We start from the raw sequence: 16,927 nt of genomic DNA on the forward strand, positions 1-16,927 counted from the left end.
GATTTCAAAAAGTTAGCCTGTTCCGATTATCAGTTCACCTGCAGCAAGAACATTCAAACGACGACTATTAGCCAACTTGTACCCTGTAGCACCCAGGGCAACAAAGCCACTTTTTCATCACAGCAACTGCTTTGAATGCATTCGGATTCCGTGTTATTTTAAGAACAGTACTCTTGTGTTTTGTGATGTAAACACAAAAATTTATTATTTCACATCAGTTAAGGTTATATTGACCGTGGGCACATTCAACATTAGTCTGCATAAGGGATTTTTTGTTTTCCAAATGGCTAACTTTACACAAATGCTTACGTCTATTTTTTTTTTTTAAAAATTACAAGGCAGTCATTCACAACATCATAGAACTAAAATTGTATGTAATTTATGTTTTATAACATTGTTAGTATGAATCTGCAGGACACAGCAGATTAATACTGATGAATCATCAAGCTTAGCAGTTAAAATGATTTGTGTTCCACATGACTGTCCAAGCACCGTTGTTCTGAAAACCACTTTTACTACTAATAATCTGTTTCAGACAACAATTCACTGGATTTATAATGTACTTCATATTCTGAATTCGCTCGGGTGAGTCAGGTCCATACCGTGGGCTGTTTTGGTACACACCATTAGAAAATTTACCTTCACATTTATTCATTTAGCAGATGCTTTTCTCCAAAGCGATGTACATCTCAGAGAAATAACAACGTAAATAAAATGTATTCTATTGCTGTGAAAGTACCCCATGTTATCAAATCATTAAAAAAGTGCAAATGCAGTTTTGCAAGAAAAAAAAAAAAAAAAAAAAAAAAACTTTTGTTTTTACAGAGTAATTCATTCTAAATAAAGCAACTTGAAAAGAAAAAAGTACTTTCATATAGAAGTCTATTAATTTTTTCCTACGACGCATTATTATTGGACGGCTTTGTCCACCACAACTTACTATACTAATGTACAGCATAAAAGAATAACGATGGATTCAAAACTATACAAACAACATCAGAGGTGTGAAACAGGTCTAATGAATACAAGAGTTGCAGGGTACTACAGCAGGAGGCGGGAATTAAATCTGGGTCCTTCAGATACAAATGCAGCTGCCCCAGCCATTATGGTACCTGCTACCCTACAGCAGGGATTGATTTTACACCATATAGAACCGTGTGCTGGGTTCTGTCCTCCTATCACACTACAGTCCAATTAGAGGCTGGACAGTTTGAAATGGATTGGTAATTAGCAAGCAGATGAACCAACACAAATGAAGAATCCGTTTGCCGGAATATTAAATACATTGAATTAGGTTTACTGATCGATTTAATAAAAAGACCGAACCTTCCATCGCCAACAGATATTTAGTGTTTTGTGACCAATAGATTTTTCCTGCAAAAAGCCCTTTCTAAAAACATTAAGAAGTAAATGTAGAACTAAAATGTGGCATTTTTCACAATCAGTAAATGAAATACAACCATAGTAAAATTTAATTTGTTCAGACAAAATAGAGTCTACAGAAATGGTTGAAGTTTCTATTGGAGCTGTCATGAATATTTCTTTTGTATTAATATTACTGTTTACGGATATAAATGTGGGGCACTTCGTAGTGCTGGTTTCCTCCCACAATAGGAAAGCAAAAGGATATGAATTTTCTAACACTTCTATATGTACGGATACACAGCCTCTGATTTTACAGGGTGAAAACAGTGAATCCTTGCAAGGTCAGATGGTGAGGTTGGTGAAATACTCGGGGCCTCGTATGCAATTTTTGTTTAGGCTTAATAAAGTATTTTCCTCCTTTCCTTTCCCTTCCCTTCCCACCTCCTGGTATTTGTGGTAATGCCAGGGACAGCCTTAAAATGTAATGTTAAACATCGTCACGATATGTGTGAGTATCACCCCCTTTATGACACAGCTTCCAGTGAGTGAGAACTTGAAAAGGGGGGAAAAGGAGCTGACAGAGTTCGGTGAGAGAAAGGAAAGGAAAGGAATGGAATGACTGCCGCAGGCACTCAAAGAGGTAGAGGCAACATGGAATCAACCAACTTGAAAGCAAAAAAAAATAAAAATTAATTCCTTCATTTGAGCTCAAAACTCTGGTAGCAATGAAGAATCAGTAGCAACAGTGATACCGAAAAAAAGTTTTTAATATTCAAACAGGAAATTAGTTATTGTCTTAGGCCTAAGAGAAAGTACCCTCCATATGTGGTTACCGGTAAATGTAAACTTTTCTGCATTTGTGAGGCTGCTACTCGAGCCCTTGAGCTTTGCCAGGAGATGTTCTCCATCAAAATGAAACAGAACCTCCCTCTGTTAGTCTTCGCCAGGCACTTCTTTCCAGCCACTGCACTCACCTGGCTGTCAATGACAGCACACACTCGTCCCGCTCACCTACATGCTGCACCTGTGACGGTTCAGAGATCACACATTGCAAAGCCTGGTGTGTGCGTGTGTGCGCGCGTGCGTGCAAACCACTTGCAACCGCATGTTGCCATTATGTTTGAATAAAGAATAAGACTAAAAGTTTATGCAATTTCAACATACATTTTCCCATGGGAAAATGTAAGATTTAATTAGTACCACAACTGAGGGAATTAATGAAACACCGGCGACTGCCAAATTCCACAATTTATGGAAATTTTCACCATCACCCAGAGCAAGTGCTTTAAGAAGGAGTTTCCTATAAATTGACAGCGAGACTTAAATAGGAATAAAACACGGAACGAATCTTCTACGGCCACAGACGGGTTAATCTACTGCGCTGGAAGATGCCTGCTCAGTTGCGGCGGGACTCGGAGCTTGGATCAGGACACGTTATCACCTCTTGTCCGACAAAGAAACGGCCGAGTCCTTGAAACTGCCCTCTTTAAGCAAGCCACAAAAGAGCTATATATAGCGCGAATGAAAAAAAAAAGAAAAAGAAAAAAAAAAAAGCCCTCTTTGTCCTGCGTGCTTGGAGTAATTTTCCACTTTTGAGCGCATTGCTGGAGCACACCTCCTCAGCCCAATGCCGTGTGTGTTTATAAACACAATGTGGGCCCAGTCCCGCGTGGCCGACCACACCTCGCAGCCAATGGGCGCGCGGTCCCACCCCGCACCTGGGGCAGCCGCAGCAGAAAGCGAGCGCTGTTCCCCGCATGGGAGAGCTGAGCATTGCGATTCGGAACGGGCGAGACCCCTGAATTCATCAGCCCACACCGGTCACGCGGCTCCCAGAATGCACACATTATTTCATCTATGCAACTATGCATCTAAGTATTTCGTCTAAGCAGCGCGCACAGAAGTCTGAATAAAAAGGCAACGGTCGGGAATACTGAGAAGCAGTGATTTTAATCAACTTCTGCAATCGATCAGTTTTTAATGGGCTGGCATAGCAGTGAGAAGTCGATCAAACCGATGGACTTATCAGTTGAAGGCGGCCGCCTTACAGAGTAATCCTCCGCACGGATGCACGCGGCGCTCGACGCTGAACGCGCACAAACCGTGTTTTCTAAGAAAACTATTCTGGGAGTTGAGTGCGTCTCCTCCATCTGTTCATGCGGTACCATGTGTCGGTTTCTGCCGCACGCCCAGGGCGACGGCGCTGCTCTCCTGCGGGATGTGATCGTCGAGAGCTGTCCGAAACGTTCGCAGAGACGCATCGCAAGGCACCGCCCGCGCAGACACGACGCGTCCCGACAGCACTGCCGCCGCAGAGACGGAAAGTTCATAGCCGTATTTATAGAACACAAGCACGCGCACCGTCTAACGTGCGTCCTCGTACTCGCACGAAACACCAACGCAAGCGCACACAGACACAGCACTCCAGCCTGCCTTGGAACCCTGCAGGTACTCACAGGTCATAACCGTGGAAGGAGCAGGGCCTGGGCACTCGAACCACGAGAGCCTCCATCTTTTACCAACCCTGAAGGTGCACTGCCTGCCCTTGGAGGGCAATGAAAGTCATGCTGGTGCTGCAGAGCCGTGCGTACGCGTGTGAGCGTGTGTATGTGTAAGCGTCTGTGTGTGTGTGTGTGTGTCAGGGGTGGGAGGCTCCTATCGGCCTTGGCAACTCCAATCCCGGCACGGCCAGACAGAGGGGAACATGGGGGGGATGCCGAATGGGCTGTCCGACAGACCTGCTCAATCCACCGCCTACCTGCGGGTGCAGTCTGTCCGTCCGTCCGTACTCGTACGGACACACACACACACACACACACACACACACACACACGAAAGCACACACACAGAGAAACGCCTGTGTGCACAGGCTCTCGTGGGTTGGTAAAAGATGGATGCTCTCGTGCACGCCACAGACACACTCGCACAGGCCTTGGATAACTTGCCGTTTCTAAACAAATAGTGAGCGGATGCAAATAAACAAGCGTATTACAAAAGCAGGACACAGCTACGAGTGTTTTGGAAACAAATGTTCTTGACGTTAACCGGAGCATTTCACCGACTGTCTGTTTCACCCTTGCCCCTCTCAGGTGTGCGTTTCCCGCCCCGGGAAGCAACCCGTGGGGGGGATGGCGACGGGCAGTTTCGGAACCCGCACTCTACATCACGAGTGGGACCCTTCCCCGAAACCAGCTAGCGCTAGGGCCCTGCGGAGAGGCACGGGCACACGCGCAGCTGCCGGACCGCCGGTCGCCCGCATACCGGGCTGTTTCCAACGTCCCTGCCAACCGCCGTGACCGAGGGGTGGGACAGGCACGCTACGGGGCCCGCGAGCCGAACGTGCGGCGGCTCCGAAGGCACGCGCCATCCTGACAGGCGCACTAACATCCTGCGGACCGCGTTTCAGCTCCATGCCCTAACTGCGGCAGGCAGGTGCATGCTGGTGCGCGGCTGGTCTCATCACTGAACCTGCTACTGGAGCCCTGAGCAATGCACTGTGTCCGAAAGACATCGGTAAAACGCGTAGCTGTAGCAGGGCAATTTTGTTTTCAAAGTCAGCGCTATGCATTTCGTGGCATTTCACTTTTGCCGCTATCGTAATGCACATCTGACACTTACCCCGCATAACTTAAAATTTCTCTCATTCATACAGCTGAACATTCCACCAGAGGAATTCGGTTCAAGTACCGCATTTTGACGGTACGACGGAGAAACCCCTGCTGGGACTCGAACAAGCAACATTCGAGGCCATATTCTTTACCGGTTCACTACCACTGTGGACAATCACTATACTGATTATACGATTCATTTATCCACAGCGGCTTACAGTTTTCACTTGTTTATGCAGCAAGGAATTGGAGAAATTCAGGTTATGTTCCCTTGCCAAGGGTTCTATAGGTGTCTCGTAGCAGGCGGGTGGTGCGAGAGGATGTAGGTTTGATCCCCGCACAGTCTGTGTGGAGTTTGCATGTTCTCCCGATGTGTGTGGGTTTCCTCCAGGGGCTCTGGTTTCCTCCCACAGTCCAAAGACATGCTGTTCACCTGTAGTGTGTGAGTGACAGAGCATGTGTTCCACTGATGTATGGATGAGTGACCCAGTGTAAGTAGTGTATCTAGCAGTGTAAGTCACCAGGGTGAATGAGGTGTGTGGGCTGATTACACAGTTCATCGGAGAAAACAGTCTACTACATAAATGGAAATGTAATGTAAATGGGGACCCTGTGGCTCGATAAAAGGATAAATCTCAGCATCCCATTATCTATTGATTGTAATGGGACAGCCAGTGATGTGCAATGATCCCCTCTGTACACGGGAGGGAGCTCTTTCTCCTCTCAGTGTTACACCTTCATGACTGTCTTCCCAGGCGGTGCCTGTGGCTGCGGCTTGGGGGACGCCGGCAAACTTGGCAGCAAGCAGCACCACGCGTCTCTCCGAGCACAACAAAGCCTCCCTTCGCGGAGAACGAGTGCTCTTTCCAGTCGACCGACACATCTGGCCGCCTCTGCTTTTTCCACAGTGCTCTGCCTTACGGTAAGATTTAATGTTGAGCCTGGGTTCGAAATCAGCCGCTTGGCACGCTGTGGAATTTGAGGCGAAAGAGACATTAAGTTGTCTGGGCGGCAGGCCCCACGTCCATCCCTGGCAGAGGGAGCATCCCCGCTGGAAGGATCTCCAGTTAGTGGGAAGCGCTGACCCCCGCAGGCCCCCCAACCGCCCGCTCTCTCATCTAAGGTGTCGCATCACCTTTAAACGCCACACAAGGCACTAGATGGATCTCTCCAGCCTAGGACCATGGTTCCCCCCCTGGAGAAATGAGATCTAACCAGACAGAGACACAACACCAGCCTTTTATCTGGGGCAAATGGATGCTTTAATGGAGACACGTGACCGACAGGGTGCAGGACTGAATACCGGTGAATGGAACACATGTCACTGCCAGGAGAACGGCAATGAACGGTAACCGAACACGTAGATAACGCAAGGGATAAATGACTGGACATCTACAACTGGAATTCCCCCTAATAAGAGAGGCAACAAAGCCAAGAAGGCAGCGTATCTTTTGAAATTACCAGAATTCTCCTATTTACTTCAGCAGTAACTGTCAGGAAAGGATTGCTTAACACGTGGCAATCTCCGTCCGCATTTTCAGCCCTATAAAACAGAAACCTGATTTATACTAGTGCGTTACTTCTCCCCGCCACCGAGAGTTATTCTTCAGCACTTTGGCCTGTTTAAATGGAAAACGTAAGAACATCGTGGCATTGCAAAACTGGCAGAAAAAAGGAGCATCTCCAAACATCTTAACTGGGTGACTGGGATCAGCCGTTCACTGCAGAGCTCAATTAGCTTCACCGGGTGTCATTTATAAAATGATTTTTGTTGAAAACTAAACATTGGCATTTAGCACCATAAAGCAAATATCAGTACACTTAGATTAATCTATGTATACAGACCACTACATTTAAGTGTCTTTCGGGGGACTTCCTTTTAATGGGGTGCCAGAAACCGTTCTCCCGCTGCCTGAAAACACAAAAGTACACTAGTGGCGTTGTATGGTTTTCTAGAAGGTACCACTGAGTGCTTTCATAGCAGAGAGTTCATAGAGAACCCATGTCCCTCTCTACGGGAGCCCAACTGTAAACACACGCTTCTCCAGTCCGCCGTCTTCCAGCACGTGCTTCGCAGCAATGACAACACATGTTGGGGGGTAAAAACAGCAAAAAAAAGCAACATCTTATTTTCAAACAGTAGTTATTTCATTTAAACAACATACCAATTAAACAAGTGAATTTACCAGATCACTGGGCAACGCTTATGAATAGGAGATGGACTGGAAGAAAGACCGAAAGCAAAGGCATACCCAGTTTCCTATAAAGTGTCTGCAGAAGAGCTGGGAAAACATGTCAGCTGATGTCCTCATCAAACTCATGAGCAGAATGCCTCATGGGGGGGAATAAACTACAGAACCAGGAGTCAAATCTTTCACCAATACTATAGGTAAAAGTTTCTTTCCTGAGATCTCTCACTGAAACCTTTTGTTTTTACATATTTTTTATTAATTCTTTTTATCCCCCCCCCCACAGAGAAGACCGATTACAGAAATGAGTGAAGAAAACGGGATTCCACTCGCCTACCTTGTAATCTTCATCGTGAGCAATGTGCTCCTTGAAGTTTACTGCAGTGTCTCTGTGGTCAACACTGTACAGTTGAGGCTTTTAAAAGCACCTGCTGAGCTGGAGCTTCCGGGAGATGATATGAGTCGTATGCTAACTCTCCCTCCCCCCTCTCTTTCCCTCTGCTTTTCTTTCACTGTGTCTCTCAAAATCCCTGTCTTTGCTTTTCTTTGGGGAAAATGGTAAAGATAAACTCTCTGAAGAGCAACTCAACTACTCTGTGCAAAATGGTGAAATTCTTCTCATGACATCTGCTTTAGAGCAGGGTTGTGAAAAGGTAGCAGGCCATTAAGTATACTGTTTTTTTTCCCCCCCCCAATCAGTATACTTTAATTGCTTTAAAATGCTTGATAATTTGCCACATACTCCATAAATCACTCTGGAAAAACATCTGACCCTTTCAGATGCATTGCACTGTTTTCCTTGTAATTTATGGAAAAAAAAAAGTCATCCAGCCATTAAGGAAATGGCTGTGTCAAAACTCTAATTAAGTGCAGCAATTACAACAATAAACAGCATAAAGATCAACCCTTCATGGAGTCTGACATCACTATTTCAAACCATGGGAATGAAAGAAGTTTTACTTTTCCACTCATTTCGCTATGGGCACATTTGTCTAAAATTCCATAATAGCCAGAGTCATTATATCATTCACTTCTGAAAAGTGGCACAATGATAACTCATCAACACTAGGCAAAGGTATATCAAACACTCATCAACAGTGGCCACTGGCACATCAACCAATGATCAATCCCAACAAGAGGCATCAATCAATGATCAATCCTGACCATTGTCACATCAATTAATGATCAACCCCAACCACCGGCACCCCAATCATTCATCCATACTAACTACTGGCACATCAACCAATGATCAATCCCAACAAGAGGCACATCAATCAATGATCAATCCTGACCACTGTCACATCAATGAATGATCAACCCCAACCACCGGCACCCCAATCATTCATCCATACTAACCACTGGCACATCAACCAATGATCAATCCCAACAAGAGGCACATCAATCAATGATCAATCCTGACCATTGTCACATCAATTAATGATCAACCCCAACCACTGGCACCTCAATCACTCATCCATACTAACCACTAGCGCATCAACCAATGAGCAACGCCAAACACTAGCCCATCAATCACAGGACGATACTGGCCCATTTACAACAGTAATGTATCTCTTCCACATACAGTTAATTGACACAAACTGACCAATCATTTCAGCAATCTTAAATAACACACGTGTACAGACATACATACCGACATACGTAAACGGAGCTTCAGTTAGGGCCTCAGTTTATTGCCTATACGACGGGCTTCAGTTTTTTTTTTAGTACTGCTACTCCTTATCACTCTACAACTGTTTTTTAGGAGAACTTTTTTTTAAATCCTTGTGATTTTGACTCAGGGACGGGCGTCACCCATGCAAATTATTTTTACAACATAAAGGCTGGAAAAATCTATTCCGTATCTTCAGCACTGTCACCAAAAACAGGAACCACTACATGACTCAAGTGTTTCTATGCACAATTGGAGTTTAAAAATACACTCCCATCCTCGCCACCCTCTTGTGTAAGATATCCGACCACATCGGCCTCGCGTCTTCCTCTACGGCACCGTCGCCACGCCAGTTGTCCGTATGTCCCAACGGCAGCTGGAAAGAACCCAACCTTGAAGCCGGTTATCTTCCACAACGAAAACTAAACATCAACAGTGGAAGTGTTGTTTCCACAGTAGATGCAGAGGGGTTGTAGACAAGGTACAGTTTCACATGTACACTCAACTTTCTAGTGATCTAAGGGAGACCAGTCCTCTGTTATCTTCATCCCTCCTTGCTTCTACAATAACACCATGAGATAACAGGAGGAACCCTTGAGTTTAGCCTCCCGCGGTGACTAAGCACGCAGTAATGTGCTTACACAGTCCCTGGCCCACGTCTCAGACGAGCACCTGCCGCTGTCTCTCGGACGCTGTCCTCTATCTTGGACTTAGCACGGGGGGGCACCCCAGAGAGATTTCCTTACCTGAAAGTACCCTCAGTCCCCATGGAACTGACTCTTTCCCACAAGGACACCTTCTGCACTGCAATCAGTCTGGGTCAAAACACATTTACTATCAGAAGCTCTCCATTTTCATTATCCTCAAGTGTGATATGAGTTTATTAGATGAACGGCAAAAACGATCCGTTTCCTACTCCTTACGTTATGAAAGCCAATGTAGCTTTTACACTTACTATACCGTTCTTCTTGAACTTTGGCTATAATATGATGGCCAACACATTCTGTAAAAGTTGTACATCCCCCTGAATAAAAGCATCTGTGAAACAACCCACAGTTATGATGCATGGTATGAACACATCTTGTGGGTGAAAGAGAACCGTAGTCATTCCTGCATCATCATTATAGCTTTTTTGGAAAAACTCCAACAAAATGTGTTGTGTCACACTCGTTAAATGGCACATCTCTCAAAGGGTACTGTGTCCAAGAATGAAGAGAAAAATAATGTAAAAGAGTATCTTTGAATAAGATGTGAATGTAAATCATGTAAATCAGTGCACTCGCATCATTTTCATTATAAGTTGTTGTTGAGGAAATTTCCAAGTATGTTGATCCACGATAGGAAGTCTGGCAAATTAACTTCATTATTCTGCCTTTGAGTGGGGGGTGCGGTGGCGCAGTGGGTTGGACCACAGTCCTGCTCTCCAGTGGGTCTGGGGTTCAAGTCCCGCTTGGGGTGCCTTGCGACGGACTGGCGTCCCGTCCTGGGTGTGTCCCCTCCCCCTCCAGCCTTGCGCCCTGTGTTGCCGGGTAGGCTCCGGTTCCCCGTGACCCCATATGGGACAAGCGGTTCTGAAAATGTGTGTGTGTGTGTGTGTGTGTGTGTGTGTGTGTGTGTGTGTGTGTGTGTGTGTGTATTCTGCCTTTGGTTACAATACAGAGACAGTGATGAAAACATCTGTCATTCCCAAAAATAGGCAAGGCACTGGATCAGGCATCAGCGCAGAATAGTTGCAGTTACATGGGAAAAGGGGACTAAGATACAGACTCAACGTGTCTGATCATTCTGACTGCAACTCACCCTCTGTGTTCTATACTGTTTCACCACCGTCACTGATTTAAATCTACCTCAAGGACAGCCCAAAAAAGATGCCCATGTAACCACGCAGCGGCACTGTCTGAGAAATAAGAATTTGCACTCAAATTTTGCATAGGAAAAATGAACCATTTTCAAAAAAAGAGCTACATGCTGAAGGTATACGGCAAAGGCCTTTGCTTGCTGCCCACAAAATAGAGAAATGCAGACCCTCGAGGGCAAGTGGCAGGTGTGTTGGAGTTCGACACACTCAGAATGAGAATACACACATCCACACACAACCCCCAACTCCAGAATGTTGAAATCTCACTTCCATTGCTAAATTTACTATAGCAATTTACACCTCACAGGCGACAAAGTGTGTTTTATCGCCTGCCTGGTATCTAAAATTAAGAGTGTTAGTTTTGCATCAGGGTCTGAGTACGGGAACCTTTGGTGGGTGTTTAATTACATGAGTGCGTGTGAAATAGACTGAAAAAGTCCAGAAAATTTCTTGAGACTCTTAAATTGTGATAGGGTGTGGCGGTGCAGCAGGTTTGGCTGAGTCCTGCTCTCTGGCAGGTCCGGGGTTCGAGTCCTGCTTGGGGTGCCTGGCGATGGACTGGCATCCCATCCTGGGTGTGTCCCCTCCCACTCCAGCCTTGCGCCCTGTGTTGCCGGGTTAGGCTCCGGGTCGCCGCGACCCCTGCTTGGGCGCAGCGGCTTCAACCAGTGTGTGTGTCTTAAATTGTGCATCCAGGTAATAGTACTTTTCATGGTGTTAAATCTTCTACATGAGCAAAATATGTGTGCAGAAGAATGGTTTTATGGCGCACCCTAACATGAATCTTCCTCGACTGTGTGTTTTTTCTGACCTTCTAAAATAATTTTTTGGCCCATTACATTTTGAACAGTATTACCTTATTGCCCAGAAAAATGCCCTAGGAAGACAACGAGCATAAAAAGCCCCTCATGCGGTGGCTGAAGTCGCACCGGATCTTTCCGCTCTCCGATCCTGTGGGGCAACACCAGGTGCGCGCGCTGTTCGTCTTCCCGGCAAACGGCGTCAGCCTCTAGGCGGGACCACAGTAACAAGAGGGACTGGGAACCTCGTCAGTGCCCGACGGACCATTATACAGGTCAGCGCCAACCCACCTCAACACACAACTTTCCGACAGGCGCCGGGGAAAGAGCTCAGGCCTCATCAATATCTGAACAATTCCCTAAATACACTGAAATGGAAAGGAAAACCGGTATCTTGGCAGTTTCTGTTGGGATTAAGAGGAAGCTGAAAGTGTGGAATGACACTGCACTAAAGTTTTACTCAATCACGCACAAACAGCCTCGGTTTCACTTCTCTTGGCACTCGGGTTTTGCCGCAACGTGATGTTGATGCGCTACATCCTTCTATTCCCCCGCATGGGAAGTAAAAGACTAGAGGGCTGCGGCGAAGAGCTTTGACTGAGCTCCGAGAAATTTCATCAGCTTTTCTACCCCTCCGCTCCACCACTGCCTGTGCTGCGGCGGTTGAACGTAACACGCACTCAGATCCCATCTCATGCACAGGTGTGTTTAGCCCAAGGAATCCAGCTGTGCTGCCAGTAAAGCACAACGGAAAGGAAAGGAGTGTGCAGAAACCACAAGGTTTATTTACAGGAGTCATTAAGGAGTGTTGATGGGAGGATTGAATTGTGCAGTAATGACTTCAGTAAGTCAGGGGGCGCGGTGGTGTGGTGGGTTTGACCAGGTCCTGCTCTCTGGGGTGGTTTGGGGTTCGAGTCCCGCTTGGGGTGCCTTGCGATGGACTGGGGTCCCGTCCTGGGTGTGTCTCCTCCCCCTCCGGCCTTACGCCCTGTGTTGCCGGGTTAGGCTCCGTTTTGCCGCGACCCCGCTCGGGACCATCGGTTTCAGAGAATGTGTGTGTGTGTGTGTGTGTGTGATTTCAGTAACTCACACCGGTCAAGGATGACAATGACTAAAAGGCTTGAGTGCTTTCACTCTGATGTTATCCCAAACCCGAAAAGGGATGTTACTTCCCAGCCTGATGTACTGGTAAAACCCTGGCATATATTTCTGTGAATGTGAAACTTACATTGTTTTGTAATAGAGCTTGTTTACACAACATACACACATATACAGTGGGAGGGGTTTGGAAAATTTCAGAGCGAGGATTTAAAGGTTAAAGGTCCTCGTGCTGTGTGCGATGACAGTTTCTTCCCTTTTCTTTGACACGGTGCTATTTAAAAACAGTCAAACAGAAAGAGTGAGAAAGAGGCAGACAGGACAGAGGGTGCAGCGTTCAATTCGTCACTGGTATGTAGGGTAAAAGAAAGCGTGTGCTCTACCCCCATGTCCAAACAATGACTACGGTGCTACACGGAGCCCAAGTCTCCAGTTCGAGGCTATTTCAGCTACTGAAAGACTGGGCTGCCACATGAATTCAAAATGGAATTCCTATAGGGTCAGCCACTTTTATTGCCAGTTTGCGGTAATATTTACCACTGCTGTTCATTCAGAGGCGTCTCTGATCCACCTCGGTGGACGTGACGAGAACCTCAGCCTCGCAGCCCTCCCGTGGCCAGAAAGAGGGCGAAAGGTCACCTCCAGATCATGGCCGAGTCAGCGCTGTCGGCATTGTCCAGCGGCACGGAGAATATGCTTTGTTTGCACAACCCATCTACAACAAGCCCTCTCGCGTAATTAGTAACTGAAATGTTCCTGAGAAAGTTGCACAAAGGATCGCAATTAGACAAACAGACAGCGGTAACTGCGGACCGTTTTTTTCCACGTGTGAAACGCGGTTTTGAGAATCATTTGCCGTTTCAGGAATTAAATGAAAAATGTACATGTAAATGTAAATTAAAACACTACGATGCTTGTTGTTACTTTTACTGAAATTAAGCCTGTCACTGCACTTCTGGAACACGGTCCACTGGGGGCCTTGCAGTGAAAAAGTGTCTGTGAGATCGTAAGATCATATTCCCATATTCCCCCTCGGTAACTGGGCATAAACATTCAACATGCACTTATTAGGAAAGCTACACAAATAAAGACATTTTCTACAAGCGATGTACGCCAAATAAGAACACACACATTCCTGCCAGAAAGTATGTGAAACCCTTGTGTTCCTTAGATTTACCACGTTATTTAATGAGAATCAGCGTTTCTCATGTGACATAATAGGTGTGTAATAACCAGTTCCATACGTTACTTCAGAGGAAACTGTGTGTAGTAGAAACACAGTAGTAGTGCAGGAGCAAAAATAAATGAACCCCAAGTTGAACCTGTTAAAGTAGGTAAGTAAAGAGTCATTTATTCATTCTACACGATTATTTTAAGATTTTACATTTATATAAGATCATACGCACAGCATGTATGTATGTATGTATGTATGTATGTATGTTCATATATATGTAAATATATATGTATGAATGTCGGTAGAATCGAGGAATGTGTCTTTGAGAAAAACTGTGTATATCTGATGTATTTAAAAATAATGGAAAACGTTGTGGCCCGAGCTGTTTGAATACTCTTCATCCTTATTCTGAGTTATTCTAGTGATGCAGTATTAAGTGATGCATTAGTGAGTGAGTACTAAGTGAGTAGTAAGTAATTTGTAAATGAGTAGTGAGTGAGTAGAGTTGTAAGTGTTGTTGTTCTGCAGTTATGTCTCCTTCTCTTAATGTAATGCATAAATTGTAGTTTTGCTGAGATGTACGTCGCTTTGGACAAAAGCGTCTGCTAAATGAATAAATGTAAATGTAAGTGAGAAGTGAGTGAGTAGTAAATGAGTAGTGAGTGATCTGAGTTGTAAGTGAGTAGTGAGTGAGTATTAACTAAGTAGTGAGTGATTAGGGAGTGAGCTGAGTTGTAAGTGAGTAGTGAGTGAGTATTAACTAAGTAGTGAGTGATTAGGGAGTGAGCTGAGTTGTAAGTGAGTAGCGGGTGAGTATTAACTGAGTAGTGAGAGATTAGGGAGTGAGCTGATTAGTAAGTGAGTATTAAGTGATTAGGAAGTGAGTTGAGTTGTAAGTGAGTAGTGAGTAAGTTGTGTTGTAAGTGAGTAGTAAATGATTAGTGAGTGATTAGGGAGTGAGTTGAGTTGTGAGTTAGTAGTAAGTGAGTAGTGAGTGATTAGGGAGTGAGTTGTGAGTGAGTAGTGAGTGATTAGGGCGCGAGTTGAGTTCTGAGTGAGTAGTGAGTGATTAGGGAATGAGTTGAGTTGTGAGTGAGTAGTAAGTGAGTATTGAGTGATTAGGGAGCGAGTTGAGTTGTGAGTGAGTGAGTAGTGAGTGATTAGGGAATGAGTTGAGTTGTGAGTGAGTAGTAAGTGAGTAGTGAGTGATTAGGGAGCGAGTTGAGTTCTGAGTGAGTGAGTAGTGAGTGATTAGGGAATGAGTTGAGTTGTGAGTGAGTAGTAAGTGAGTATTGAGTGATTAGGGAGCGAGTTGAGTTCTGAGTGAGTGAGTAGTGAGTGATTAGGGAATGAGTTGAGTTGTGAGTGAGTAGTAAGTGAGTAGTGAGTGATTAGGGAGCGAGTTGAGTTCTGAGTGAGTGAGTAGTGAGTGATTAGGGAATGAGTTGAGTTGTGAGTGAGTAGTAAGTGAGTAGTGAGTGATTAGGGAGCGAGTTGAGTTCTGAGTGAGTGAGTAGTGAGTGATTAGGGAATGAGCTGAGTTGTGAGTGAGTAGTAAGTGAGTAGTGAGTGATTAGGGAGCGAGTTGAGTTCTGAGTGAGTGAGTAGTGAGTGAGTAGTCACAGTAGCGGGTCCTTTTTTACATGCTGCACATACATTGGGGTCCGAGCGGCAGCAGAAGGCAACAATATAATAACGTGTCTTACTGTGCTGTACTGTGTAAAGAACCGCACCGCCGGCACAATATTCCTTCACCAAGTTTTATGTTCACGAACGACAAAGCAAAGGTAAATACTTACAGTCTCGCACGATTTGTTAATAACTTTCCATTTCGAGTTAAAACACATCACTAAGTGTCTAATAGCGAAAGACGGTCACAAATATAAAATAAATAGGGCCTGTAGCGGGATGTGCGCTCCCTATTAATAAGCACCGCAGCGCATGTATTTTACGACATTTTATGTTGTGCCACTTTTTTATGCTGAGACGTATATTATTGAAAATACAGCTGTAGGTTTGACGCGAAACACATGAATCCGCTACGGGAAGAGTAAAACACGTCTGTCAAGCAGAGACATGATCATGATGATGATGATCATTATGATCATGCGAACCGTGAGCTTCACTTCAAACACATACTGCTCTCAAGTTCTGCTCCCGCAGAAACGACGACGTTATCATGAAGTGGCACCAGAAACTCACACGCCCAACGCGAAGTAAACGTTTGCTCCGCTAATATTTGCAGATGATGATGTTTTGTGACAAGACGACGACACCCCGGCTCCGTAAGTGGCTGCAGCACGCGACGCGGACAGTAAGGTTGCGTCATGATCCGCCTAAGTCACAGTGTGAGCTGTGCGCACCAGGCTCAGGACTGTCAGCTGCGACTAGTCTAAGTAAGTGTCAGGGGTGCGAGGTGTGCGAGGGGTGCGGGAGGTGCGTAGCGTGGAAAGAAGCGCAGGCGCTCAGTCGGATCGTCCCTGAAAACTCGTGAGAGACTCGGAGCGCCGCGCGGGCTGTCAGAGAGCAGCGCCGGTGTGAACATATGGAAGGGATCCAAAAGCACATTCCTTCCACGAAAATAGCAGGACGCCAGGAGCACTAAATAACCGTCGGAATAACTCACTCACTGTGTGAACCCTCGATGATGTCTGTGTGTGTGTATCTTTTTCTTTGCTTTTTTTTAAGTTTTATTATGTCAGTGTAAAATAATAAAACAGATGAATTTACTAACCTGTTTTTCAGCGGTTGGCTCTTCAGTTCATAATATGTTTTCGGTTCATGCGAGAATTCCTCTCCGATTTCAAAATCGGGCACTATCCCCGATTCCGACTGCATTCTGCGGCTGTCACCGTCAAGTTTGCCCGAAGTTTGCGTTATAGATTTAGGCAGCGTTCACAGCCCCGTACGAACGCAGTTAACAGCCGTTATGGTAGCGACCGGTCCTGTCCTCCGAGCGCTTAGGGGGCGGTAAAAACCGGTAGGACATGTAGTCCTGTGGAACTGGTCGTTGCCTGTCAGCAGGGGGAAGCCTACGCAGAGTAGAACTACAAAACCCAGATAACTTCACGGCTATGCGAATTCGCCAGCGTATCTCGGGCCCCGTTTTGATATGTTAGTGTCAGCAGCTTTTGATTGGCTAACGGGCGGTTCGGGCTGTGGGACT

At 45.7% G+C, this 16,927-nt stretch overlaps 1 protein-coding gene across 8 annotated transcripts in view; it reads right to left on the reverse strand.

Moving 5' to 3' along the window:
• The window catches only part of LOC108940304 (microphthalmia-associated transcription factor-like), a 40,515-nt gene extending 23,805 nt beyond the window's left edge, over nt 1–16,710 (reverse strand). For 4 of the 8 annotated variants that reach the window (XM_029248828.1, XM_029248822.1, XM_029248826.1 and 1 more), the window contains exon 1: nt 3,822–3,971. In XM_029248828.1, the coding sequence (XP_029104661.1) occupies nt 3,822–3,877 (56 nt within the window). In that variant the 5' untranslated portion in view covers nt 3,878–3,971. Of the gene's footprint in view, nt 1–3,821; nt 3,972–8,813; nt 9,010–16,495 lie in introns of those variants that run through there. The other 4 variants (XM_018762375.2, XM_018762393.2, XM_018762359.2 and 1 more) reach the window with 2 other exon arrangements.
• Between the last annotated feature and the right edge of the window lie 217 nt (nt 16,711–16,927).

This window comes from Scleropages formosus, chromosome 2 (genome assembly GCF_900964775.1).
Source record: "Scleropages formosus chromosome 2, fSclFor1.1, whole genome shotgun sequence".
Lineage (NCBI taxonomy): Eukaryota > Metazoa > Chordata > Actinopteri > Osteoglossiformes > Osteoglossidae > Scleropages > Scleropages formosus.